The sequence below is a fragment of the Corvus cornix genome, chromosome 1, assembly GCF_000738735.6.
Source record: "Corvus cornix cornix isolate S_Up_H32 chromosome 1, ASM73873v5, whole genome shotgun sequence".
Classification (NCBI taxonomy): domain Eukaryota; kingdom Metazoa; phylum Chordata; class Aves; order Passeriformes; family Corvidae; genus Corvus; species Corvus cornix.
Window position 1 is genome coordinate 53,499,332 of NC_046332.1, and position 12,675 is coordinate 53,512,006.

Genomic DNA, 12,675 nt, shown 5'->3' on the forward strand with positions numbered 1-12,675 from the left:
CTCTGTCCATGGCTGGCTGAGCTGCCAATGCCACAACACCTCTATCTCCTTCTCCTGATGTTATCCACCTATCCCAGGAAAGGCATTTCCCTGATGGCTCCTCTGCCACCCTTGGCCCTTAGATGTTGTTTGATTTCTTGAAGAATGGTGACCCAAACTGGCCCAGGATTGCTGACGAGCCCTGGCAATCCTGAACCGAGCTGAGAGGTTGCTTCATGTCTTACAATTGACTCTTTTATTTATACAGCCCACAAGAGTGGGCTTTTGTTTTTTGAGTACAATTATATTTTCCATTCAATATTATTATTTTTTTTAATTCTTAAGATTCCTCAGATCCTTTCCTAAAACCTCTACTCTTTGATTCACGGTTCCCCAACTCAAATGACTGGTTATTCCTTCTAAATGTAGAATTTTGCACTTGTCCTTACTGAATTGTATCCTATTCAGTTCACACATTAACCTGATTTTCCAGGATCCTATTAAATACCATTCTGATCTTCCAAAATTCTTGTAGCAGTTACAAGCTTGATGTCATTCCAAAATTCAATAATCTATTCTCTAGTTTGCTGTCTACTAATGAAAAGAATTGAATGGTGCCCTGGTCTCCTGTTTCTGGAAAGCTCATTGTAGTTCAGCAGTGGTGGCTTCTGTGATGGATGTAGGGTTGAGGTGTGGGCCCAGAAGGAACCCAAGTCCTGCAAACTTAGAGAATCTCATGTTTTTAAAATAAAAAAATTTCCCATGGACTCTCTTGAAGGGTGATTTAGCAGCCATTATTCTGCTCATTGCAGTGATTTCTGATGGAATGGCTCATGCCAAAGTGACTTCCTGAGACCTGGGCCTCTCACCCTGTCGGAACAATGTTTATGGACTCTGTGTCAAATATTCTCAAAATTCCTGTGTTTGTGGTTGTCATAGGTTAGCAAGCATAGTCCCGGAAGGGATGTCCTTGTTAAGGGGTGCTTACAGTTTCCTCTGGGAACTGATAGAACCTATCAGCTGGCCAGTTTGAATATGGACAATTCTCTAAGCCATTTAAAGTTGTGACCACCTCTGTGATCCACATTTAAGAATAGGCAAACTCCCCCCCAAGCTCTCTCTCGTTTCCGGCGCTGGGACAGGTGGCTGCAGGCCCCGTGTGGGGGCCCAGTGGGCCCGGCCAGGCCCTGCTTGGGCCAGGCCAGGCTGGGCCACGGCCATCCTGGAGCCATGGACCTGTTCCAGCCATGGAACCCCCCCCACTGCCTTGCCGTGGGCAGCCGGAGCGGCTCGGCTCTCCCCCCTCTCCACTGCGATAAGAAAAATTCAACATTCCAGCTGCAAAGCTGCAAGGCCGAGGTGAGATTAACCCTTTTTATTGCTGTGAAGAGCTGAAAACCTGAGGGAAGAGAGAGAGGAGATGCTTAAAGCTGAAATTCTGTTGTGAAGCTATGATATATCAGAGTATCCCGTTGTAATTTCATGAAGATATGGGGGGTGGAGTGTTCAACTCGTGAGCAGAAGCACCTGCGCTGAGATAGGCAGATGCTGACGCAGCTGTAATTTCATGAGTAGTTTGGACAGGGAGAGATGGACCAGATGAGGACTTTTGCTCCAAATGGGAAAGGAGAAAACCTCAGTTCCTAGAGATGCTCCCAGAGATAGTCCTAACGATGAAGGTGATGAAGACCCTTTGCTCCCAGGGAAGGAGAAGGGCCTCTGTTTTTGTTTCTGAACAGCTCAACCTTAAAATTGTACCCCAAAAAACTTCAAGAGTGGACCCTCGAAAACAGTTGCGGGAAAAGCTGCAAGTCGGGGGAAGGGACTCACACGCAGGCAGAGAGACTCCTCTTCCTAAATGGACTGAACAATATTTGGAAGTGGGCGGCTGTCTCGTTGTGATACTGTTTTCATAGCATGAGCAAGAAGAGACTTCTCTTTCTAAATGGACTGAACAAGGTTATTGTGGAGGTGGTAAACAGACTGAACATCTTAAGGGTTGTCTTTTCACATTGTCAGTGGGAGAAGGGAGGAAGGTGGGGGGAGGAGGAGAGTTCTGAAGGTGGTATAATTTTTTTTTTTTCCTCTTTTAGGTCTGTTAATAAACTTCTTTATATTCTTTCAAGTTTGGTGCCTGTTTTGCATTTCTCCTAATTCTTATCTCACAGCAGATAAACAGTAATGAGTATTTTGGACCAAACCACTACACTAAATTGGTGTTTCCGCCCGGTTACAAACCGAACCCGCGACAGTGGTTCAGCCCCTTTCACGTCTCTCTTGTTGTGTTTTGGAGGAGTCCTTCTTACATCTGCGTAATAAAAGTCTTGTTGAGATTGCTACTTGCCTTTAAAGCATTTTCAACAGGTTCCTCCTTCTATAGCTAAGTTTTCATGAGGACTGGGGAATGGCTGGAGCACTGCTTTTCTTCAGCAAGACATGTCTGTGGGACCACCAGGACCTTTCTGATTTCCGCACCTGGTGCCCCGGTTTCTGTGTGAAACCTCAGTAGCTCACTGCTATATATGAATTGCTGGCCTCCATCTCAAAGGGAGGGTCAGTATGGTGTCCCTTGCTTCTCTACTTGGCTCAGGTGCTCCTCTGCCTCAGCTGGAAGCCCTGGGTTGCCCTGGGCAGCTCACAGGTGTCTGTTGCCCCATGCTCACAGCTGAGCTCACCATTATGGGCTGGTTGGCAATCTCTGTTTTAAGAGTGGCAATGAGAGTGACCATTCAGTTTCTCTTGTCACCTGTGGGTGTAGGCAGAGATGGAGGGTGGTCAGACAGGACTGTCACCTGGGACAGGGGGGTTTTGGGGCTGAAAATCAGGGAAGTCAATGCCACCTGGACCAACCTGTCCCAGGTTGATCAAGTCAAGAGGCTCAAGTCAAGGGCAGGATTGCCATGAGCTCCCAGCTGCCAGACAGGTCATCAGGAGACTTTCACTGCATTGGTTCATATTCTTCATGGGGTAAATGAGAGTTTCAGTTTATCAATTTCCGCCACCTGAGAATCCAGTGTGTGTTTTCTGACCTAATAGTGCTGCTTTAATAAGCTGCAGGAAGACTCATCACCTTTTGGAAGTTTGATATTAAAATTTAGTTTTGTTCCTCTTCAAGGGATAAAATATGGAACTCTTTGAATGGTTGTCTAGAAAAGTGGCGTGGTCTGAGGTGTAAAGTATTATTCTTGTGTGTTTTGCACTAGTATGGGAGCACTTGGCGAGCTCTCTGGAAGATGTGAGAAGTCAAAGATGGCAAATTTGAAGCAGATGTGAATGTGAGGAGTGATATCCCAAGCTTGTAAATTCACCAAAGGGCTTAGCTCACCAAAGTCCCAAATTCTTACCTGGACAACAGCTCAAAATTTCTCTAAAATACTCTATTGTTAATTAAATAAAACAGCAAGAAGAAAGAATTATAAAGCATGTAATTTTGCCTGGGCTGTCTACAGATACATCCCATTATACATTGTTATACTGTTTTTGTTAGTACTAGAATAAAGGTGAACAAATTTTCCAAACATTGAAAGAAGATTACAAGTGCAAGTAAGAGCAGATTCTCTGTGAACAGTGAATGAGCCATCAATCTTTTCATTGTTTTCAGCCTGCTAAGGTTTTAACCATATCCTTTTTAGGGCAGACCAACAGAAACATTAATGCAAACATCTATTGGAAGAAAGAAAACTTATGACATATGCCTACGTATACAATTTGGGTTTATTCATCTTATAGGAAATTTCATCTAAGTATTTAATGTATTTATTTGATTTAGACTATTTGAGGAAGGAAGTGGTTTCCTTCCCCATTACTGGAAATACACTGTTATAACCAATAACAATAGATCCCATACTACTTTATTATCACATTCATGCATTAATATTACTGAAAGCCAAAGCTCATGTGGTTTGTGCCACAGACAGCTAAAATGGAGAAAATTGTCTGCTTGCCATGATGTGCCACATGAGAAGAAGAGAGCATAAAAGTGCTAGCAGGTCATTAACAAGCCCTGCACTTCTCTTTGTTATATTTTCTGTGGAGATCTGTGCTTGAATTTCACTATGAAATGTTACTCTGTAAGGTCCTTTCATAACAACTGAACCCCTAATGACCAGAAGTGTCAAGCAAGCTATAATCCTTGCATGAATTAATGTTGTTTACGAACTGAATTTGTAGAAATAGGAGTCCAATAGGCAAGACTTCATTTTATCAGCTGCTCACAATTTAGATGCACTGTCCTTGTGTCAGTACATGCAGCTGTATCTGTATGGATCAGCCAGAGTTAGCTCTTACTGCTGTGGTGGTGTTGAATATCAATGCTGTACAGAACTGTGTGGTGGCTGAGGCAGGTTACACCACAGGACGATGAAATTACTGTGGGTTTCAGTCTTCATACCCTGAACGTAAATTTTGTGCTGAGAAACAGCAGTGTTATCTCTATACGTAAGTATTGAATGTAAGCTGCAAATTCTGAGGATGAGGCAGTCATCTGCTTTTCATAAACATTCTGCCCATAATGTAAAATAGTTTTTGACATGTGATTCGAGATGGTAGGATAATCCAGAGTTAAAATGAAAACAGCATCCTTAAATTCAACTGACTTAATGCTGGCTTTAAAGACATCTGTCTTTCCCATATCCCTTCCAAATTCCCAGTGAGTTTTATATTTTAGCCTGCTTTCAGAGAAAGATGCAATTGCACTATCCATCTGTCAATGTAAATATCTGTCTACCAGTCTCCTTCTGATAACTTTTCATCTTTTTGGCCAGTTGTAATAACATTAGAAAAGTCTTAAAGATAATTCAGCTTCTACAGGTTTCATAAAATTCATTAGTGGGATAGGAGAGAAAACGACTGTTCTTTGCCTGGCACCTCTTTTCAGAACACACAAAGGAGACCAGGACACAGTGGACACGATGGACTTCTGGGAAACCTGGAGCAATTCTGCTATTCATGGAAGTAGCTTTTCTAGATGTAGCTGTATTTTGTGTCATAAGAGAGTAAGTACTGATTCAGAAAAAAAGAGGAATAATAACCTGTGTATCAACTACCCCCTTGAGTTTCCTTTGTCCATCTGATACCTGGCTATCAAAGATGGAGAAAACTACATCTTGCAGTGAGACAGAAAGTAGAAGTTTAGTATGATGTGTACAATTCCTGTCACCTTAGTAAAGCTGTGAATTTGTTGCAAAATGCAAAACAATAAGTATTTTTTTAAGTACATTACCATGAATGCTGTATCCTAGGGCATCTTGCAGCTCCATAAAGGTATTTCCTTGAGCTCCAAACTGCAGCAGCTCCAAAGAAACAGCCACACTTGCTGGGGAGACTACCAGATTGGTTCTGTTCTCTGCTTCAGACACGTGCTGGTAGAGACTGATGGCAAATTCAGTCTTCAGCTCTTTCAGCTCATCATAGGAGATGCAGTTCCCTTTGGTTAAGCAGCAAGCAGACAGGATAAATGCAGAGAATAAAATCGGCAACATGAAGATGAGCTGGGAACAGTCTCCACCAGTTAATACCTGCAATTAATGACACAGATGTATTTAGAAAAGCAATAGTCTGAGCTGGCAGAGGAACTCTCCATCAGTGTTGAGATATCACTTGCAATAGTAATGATCACTGTCAAAGTACTTGTCCAGGTCTACTCAGTATCTATTGTCTTTAAAAAAAAAAAGAAAGAAAATAAATATGTATGGTCATGCTGATGACTCGTTGACTGAAAAGAATTGGATTTTCCAGAATGCTGTGGTTTATAAGATGGTTTGCCATTACAGAGCATGGAGACACACAGCCCCTTGGTTAAAAACTAGCTACCTGCACACATGATGGGACACCTCAGTGCAGTCTCCATGCTGCTGAGCACCCACAGCTTTCTGTCCCTAGCAGAAAGGGGGTCACACTCAGCACTCCGAGAAGGAAGGCCACCCCTTGTGAGGTACAGAAATCTAATTGGAGTCTCCAAGCTGGGCTTTAGATCCAAGTTTACAAAAGGCTGGCTTCAAATTCCCCCCTCTGCCCCCCACCGATATTCCTTCCATGAAATTTACCCCAGCGAAAGAAAAGGTTGTATTTGCAAAAGGCTCCAGTGCTTGCAGCACAAAATCACGGCATCGGATTTTTATGGGAAATCAAGCATTGGTCAACGTTATATTAAGAGACACTTAGATTCATATTTAAAGGAATAATGCTAAAATGACAGAATAGTTTTCCTTACAGAATTTCACCTTTTGAAGATTGTATGCAAGTGTATTTTAAAAATTACTGCACCTTCTTTCACCTCAGGATTTCCTACAAATCTTTCTCCATGCCCTTTGCTCTAGAGAGCACCTCTAATGCTTTGTATTTACTCACAGTTAGCTCTGTTAAATTGTCTTGCCTTTCTGTGTCCTTCTGGGTGCCTGAATGGAAGCTGCCTATGAGCGTCTTGTCTCCTTCTTTAATAGGTAGTGGAGCAAAGACTAAGTCATGAGACTGCATTTAAAGGGATAGTCAGTGATCAGAGTCTCTGTCGGCGATGTCTGTACCACTCTGTCCAAATTCCTGTAGGCTACAAGCTCTATGGAGAGCCAGGCAAAGCAGCATGCCACTGACCAGCAAATCCAAGGCAAGGAACAAAAAGGTACACATGGAGATAGGGTCAGCAACTTCCTTGCAAGCCCTGCTCGAGCCTCATGAGACTTGTGACCTGCTGGTACCGAGCAAGGCATCTCCTATCTCTCTTCCCACCCCCCTCCTCCTTTTATATGAATTCCATTGATTCCTCTGCCACAAAGGGGAAGAGAAAGGGCTCTCTGTGTACCAGGCACACAGCTACTTTTTACCCCCACTTTGAAACCTTATTCAGAAATCCCATGCAATTAAAATGTCTTTATTTCCTTTTTTTTTAATTAATGCCATCCAAAATAGCAAGGTTTTCTCTCACTCTTTAGTTTCCAGAAGGAAAGAAACCAAGTGCTGTGCTTGAAGGAGAGTGAATGAGGAAGGAGCTGCTTTGAATGGACCAGAAGCAGAAGAGCTGTGGTTGTGACTGCTTTAAAAGCAGCTGCAGCTGTTCATGGCTTTCTTCATGTGATGGGATCAAATTCTGCCCATCATATTCACAGGTTCAGCCTCACAGCTTCACAATGCCACCTAACGCAAGGAGGATTGGGCTTAAAAATTGGTGTAAAACTGCAGCTTATTGATTTTCCCAGAGTTTGATGTTATGTATACACTTGGCTATTTCACAACATACATTCTTGCTTCAAGTGGGAAAGAAGACATTGGGGAAAAGGTCATTACAATCAAGCAATAGTTTAGGTGCTACTGTTTTACTCTTAGCAGGGAAGGAACAGCCACACAATGGAATTAGGGCCCAAGTGAGAATGAAGCCATGGGCCTCTTCTTGTGCTGTTTGTCTCTTCCTGCTGTTTGGAGAATATGCCAGAATAGATGCAGATATTGGGGTCTGTTTCAGCATCTTGGGATTTAGACCTCATTCCTGCCAGGACTGACGAAACGCAAGAGCTTGGTCAGTCACAGTGTGGTACAACAGGCAGAGACGTAGTTTTGACACAGATTTCAATGGCAGTGTTTTCATGCTGAAAATGGCATTTGGGCTTAGGGGTTTGGCTGAATTAGGACCTCTCTGCTGAAGTTATCACTAAAAGTTTCCACTGGAGTGGAGATGTATTCAGAGGGAATGGAACAGAGCCCACCAAGTGATTTCTCGAAGGGCTCAGAGCTGTCAACAGATAAATTAACTCTGGTCACTGGTGAGGACTGTACAGCTGGATTTAATGTGGTGCTCCCGGAGGCTCTGGACCTGAAAAGACAGTTCCCCTGTGTCCTGCTTGATACTCTCCTGTGGATTTATTAAGATTTAAAAGAAAGATGGGAAGTCCCTGAAGGTTTTAGGCATTACTGTCAAAAAATAACATTCAATTCCCACTTTGCAAAAATGTTGTTATTCAGATTTGGGATATGTATTTACGGAAGACATAATTGAAAATTAGACCTAGTAAAAATGTTGTGGAAGACAGTGTAGTTTCAGCAGGAAAGGGAAAAAAGTGTTCTGGGTGTTGTCTCATAGCAAAGGAGACTTAGAAATTAGAGTGTTTGTTTCAAATCTTCTCTCTCTGCAAATGTTTTAGGAAAGGAAAGCTGTGGAGGAATCTTAGCAGCCAAAACAATGTTTGCAGACAAGCAGAAAGGACTTACGAAAACTAAAACTGGATCAACACTGTTCAAAGCATGGGAAATAAGAAATGCGCTTCACATATAATGAATAGAAAATAAATCCACTGGTGAATGATGATAAAGATAGGAGGCAGTGAAGTAAGAAAGAAGTAAGAATCAGTGAAACTAGCTGTGGCTAAAAAATAAGTGTAGAATCCTGGGGGAAGGTTATGAACATTTATCACAGTCAAGGTCAGAACCAAAATTCTCATGCCTATTCAGTTTAGCAGCCTAAGTTTAAAGTTTTTACATGTCAGACTGGGATCCACAATTGAGAACTGGGTGCCCAAGAAGCCAGTGCCACATCAGGGTGAGTCTGAAAACTGAGGTTGCTAAGTGAGTCCAGGAAGCCAGGACCTGAGCTGTCCAAGTGAGGGTAGTTGGGGGGGCTGCAAATCAAATAGGCCAATTACAGAAATTCCATGTCAGAAATAGAGGGGTGTTGGACCTACTGAAGTGTTAGAGTTGGGCTGCTGTGAAAAAAAGGAGTTTCCGTCTCCTTTAAGGAGATTTTTTTTAGAGCCTTCATACCTGCCTGTGTCCTAGTTTAGGCATCACAGCCTTCTTTGAGTCTTAATCTGGCTCTGCATCACAAGGTACTGAGGAAAGTACTGATAAACTTCCTGGCAATCATTTTGTTTTTAAGATGCTGAAAATGCATTTTAAAAGGCTTGCAATTGACTGGTCCCCAAGATAACACTTCAAAGTCAGGAAGGGGCAGAGGTAGCATCTGTATTTTGAGAAGTGCTTCTTCACATTGAGATAACTTAGACTGGCTGTGAGGGAAGTGAGGAAAGACACAAACCGAGGATGTCTGGAGAAAACACAGCACAGGAGTGCGTGGGTAGCATTCTGGAGTGCTGTGTCTCTGTGGAGCTCCTCTGAGCTTCTACAGGAGCAGCTCTGAGAGCTTCACAGGGAGCCCAACCTCTCTGTTCCATCACCGAGCAGAGAAAATCACCACTCTTTGAGAAGGAAGGCAGCAAAGAGCTTCCTGATGTGTGAACACCTCCCCAAACAGGGACCCAAGCTGGTGGAAAGCACTGGAAAGAAGCCATAAGTGGTGACTGCTTTCCATGATGGATTAGATCATGTCTGTGCCTGCTGTGTGCCAGTGCTGTTACTGCACAGCCCCTCAGTGCCCCCCTGTGTGACCATGGTGGTGGGCAAGGGGACAGAGTGCTGAAGCATCCCCCGCTGCTCAGCACTGACAGGTGCCATCACAGGTGGCTCTGCAACGTCTGGTGTGAAAAATGTGCAGAAGTGGAAAAGAAAAATGAGGGGAAAATAAACAGAGACAGCTGTCCTCCAGAATTTCATCTTCAAGGTCTTCATGGGCCAGATTCTGCTCTGAGGTATAGGAGTGTAAGTGCATGCTCTCAAGGCATCAAAACCATCGACACAAACTTTGGTCCTTGAGCAAATGAAGAGCTGCTGGGGGACTATGAACTGGAAAACTTCTCTGGGGGACAGGGTGCTCCACGACTGTGGAAAGCAGACTCAGGGTCGAGCCTCCGTGGTGGTGGCAATAGTGAGGAAGGTCAGGAACTTTTAGCCCTGGAAGCAGCCAGAAGTCACAGGGCTGAAGTGAGAAACCAGAGGGAAAGGCACAGCCTGCACAGGTACTATGTGCAAAGAAAGATCTCTTTGGAAATCTTACCCCACAACCATTTTTTTCTCACAGGAGACTGGAGTTTTCTCTGATTTTTCAGTGTTCTAAGAAAACGGAGCCCTAGTTTGGTGTGCTGCTGAGAGGAAAGGGAGAGCTTCTCTGCTTTAGTTCTGGCCAGTTGGTACTTCTGCTGCATGCACTTTACACAGTGATCTGGAGCAGAATTTGGCCCAGGGAAAGGCTGGAAGAGAAAAAGATGAGAGAACCAGTAGGAAGCAGGTTTTCCTCTTCAGAATCCTCCTGTTTGCTTTTCTATGTCAGGTCAGTCTCCTGCAGTCTTCCTTCCACTCTAGCACAACCCTGTTATCAGCAGGGCTACTGTACATTTACCCCTTCACAAAAGAGAACAGAATTTAACCTTCTATCTGCATCTGACTTTTGTGTGCTAGCTCTCTTTAACACATAGAATAACCCTGGGGAAATTAAATTGGATCCAAACCAGCTTCCTTCCTGCTTACATCTCTCCTCCAGGAATGAGCCTGTGCTACAAGACTCCAGCACATTTGCTCAGTCAGGAAGGTGGTTCTGCTGAATCTCAGGATAAGAAAAATTGGCATCATCATTTCATACAGAGCTTATTCTGCGGGGAGGCAGATGGCTGTGGAGCCACAAAACACCCAGCTGAGCAAATTCAAGTGAATTTTTTTACTGGTATCCACATGCCATGTAAAAACCAACACTGCCTCTGCCTTCCACTGGGGTGTGAGGACAAAATCTGACTCTTCAAAGCGTGACCACTTTAGAGGCTTGCTCCCAAAGAAGAAATGCATATGCTCAGCACAGTGTCGTGGTTTGAGCAGATGAGCTTGGTGCCAACCTGGACCTGCTGGCCCATGCAGAATCCTACAATGGAGCTCCATTCTGCTGGAGCCCCCAGACCGCTTCCCTCACACCTTCCTGGCCAGCTCCAGGTGGAAAGAAGCGCTGCTAGCAGCAATGAAGGCTTTTTGGCAGCTCAGCAGCAGGAAGTAGTCTCCCTGCCCATGGCTGCAGGCTGGGTAGCAGAGGAGCAGTGGCACAGGCTGGCTGTGACCAAACGGTGCAGCACTTGGTTCCCAGTCCTCTTCAGTCCTGTGGATCTAAAACACTAATATAACACTTCGGTGGGTTCGTTTTCCTCTATCTCTAATACTCCAAGTGGAATAACAGAGCAGTGGTTCTACAGTGCCACTGGGAATCAGTGTTTCCCGCCCTGAGAGATGCCCCAAGGGCACCCTCGGAGGATGGGTTGGCAATGGAGGACTGTGTGGGATCCAGGCTTGGGCCAGGCTCTGCCATGGGGGCTTTTGAGTTGTGTCCGGGAATAAACGAGACCTGGACTTTTCCCAGGGGCAGTTTTGAAGACATCTAGTGATAGCAACCAAAAACTGAGCCAGGCAGTAGGTTAATAAGTGGTGTGAGAAATTGGTGCTGGGGGTTAAGTTCAAGTTTGCAGGGTAGGTGTTTCCCACATGTTATGCGATGTCTTCTGCAGTGGGAAGAATGGTGCTTTCCTCTGGTGTGAAGCAAAGCAAAGCAAACAGGAGTTCCACTTCCACTGGATGAGCTTAATGTCATAACACTGATGAAGTGACAGGTGTTTCCACATGCAGGAGTGTAGGCTAAATAAGAGCCCAAATCAAGTAGTTTTCTAAGTGACAGTGACTGTTCTCACATATTTTTAATGGACAAAATTCAAAAGGGCTGAGAAACTACAAGAATGAGATAATTTCTTTTTTTTCAAGTTGATGAAATTTATTTCAATTAAAAAAAAAACAAAAGAAAGAAAAAAGGAAGAAAAGCTGATTGAGGAAAGACTAAAGATTTTGCACATCCTTGTTGTAATGCAACAGTTGTCCTATGCATGTCTCATAGGGAAGACAGCTTAAGGAACATCAGGAAAATGATGCATGAGGCTCAAAGAGGTAATCTCACTGTGTACATATTTTCTGCAGTGTTATATGAAGATCTTAGCAGTAAAGCCTCTTCCCTGTGGACTCTGAATGTATTACAAGAGCTGACCTATGAGGGCTGCTGTCACAGATCAGCTGCTTAGCTGATTGCTGTGGCTCAGAGGTGCTGCATCAGCACACTCAGAGTTGACTTGTCAGTCTGTGAAATCACCCCTGCCCCCAAATGTCACCCTTTTGGTATCTGTGGATTTAAAATGCTTCTGAGACAGAGTCAGTGCCCTGCATGGGGCCTGGTGGAGACTCAGGCTCAGACCAGACACGCCACTGAGCCAAAGCAGGAGTGGGGAGTAGCGCTGCGGAAGCATATTTTCTTCCCAGACAACTCCATGAACTGACAAATTAAATGCATTTGCTGTTGACATGGAATACAAAGTAAGTTAAAAGCTGATACCCCCAAATGCTTGTCTAACTGTCTATCACAGTCTCTTACAGTGCCAAGTGAATGATGCCAAGTAAATGACATAGGAAGAGGTCCTCATATGAGCACATTGCCAGCTGAAGTTTCTGCTGCTGATCTGACTGAAATGACAGGGAACCAAACAAAAGATGAAAACATAAAGATGTTTATGAAGCTGCAATGCTGACTTCCTATAAGAAGTCCAGTTTTCTAAAAGAGGGGTTTGGTTGACTAGGCAAGACAGTTGAGATCAAATGGGAACTTACAGAGTGAATAACACGGAAGAACATGGTTTTACTTAGGCCACCCCAGCTTGTGACGTGCCCCTGAACTGGGCAGAGAAGCACGGCTGTGTTTGTACATGTTGCACATACTTTCTCCTGCATGCACTTCACTGCACGCAAGTTCACCCAAACTAAGCACACCCTCCTACCCAGGCAGCCCCAGTCTTGCATTACCAG

The 12,675-nt window shown here is 44.1% G+C and overlaps 1 protein-coding gene across 2 annotated transcripts in view; it reads right to left on the minus strand.

Annotated features, from left to right (window-relative positions):
• SERPINE3 (serpin family E member 3) overlaps positions 1–12,675 on the minus strand; it is a 35,499-nt gene that overhangs the window by 13,530 nt on the left and 9,294 nt on the right. The window contains exons 1-2 of one of the 2 annotated variants that reach the window (XM_010400397.4): positions 6,328–6,606; positions 5,201–5,495 (exon numbers count right to left, since the gene is read on the minus strand). In XM_010400397.4, the coding sequence (XP_010398699.3) occupies positions 5,201–5,495; positions 6,328–6,453 (421 nt within the window). In that variant the 5' untranslated portion in view covers positions 6,454–6,606. Of the gene's footprint in view, positions 1–5,200; positions 5,496–6,327 lie in introns of those variants that run through there. The other variant, XM_019286370.3, reaches the window with a different exon arrangement.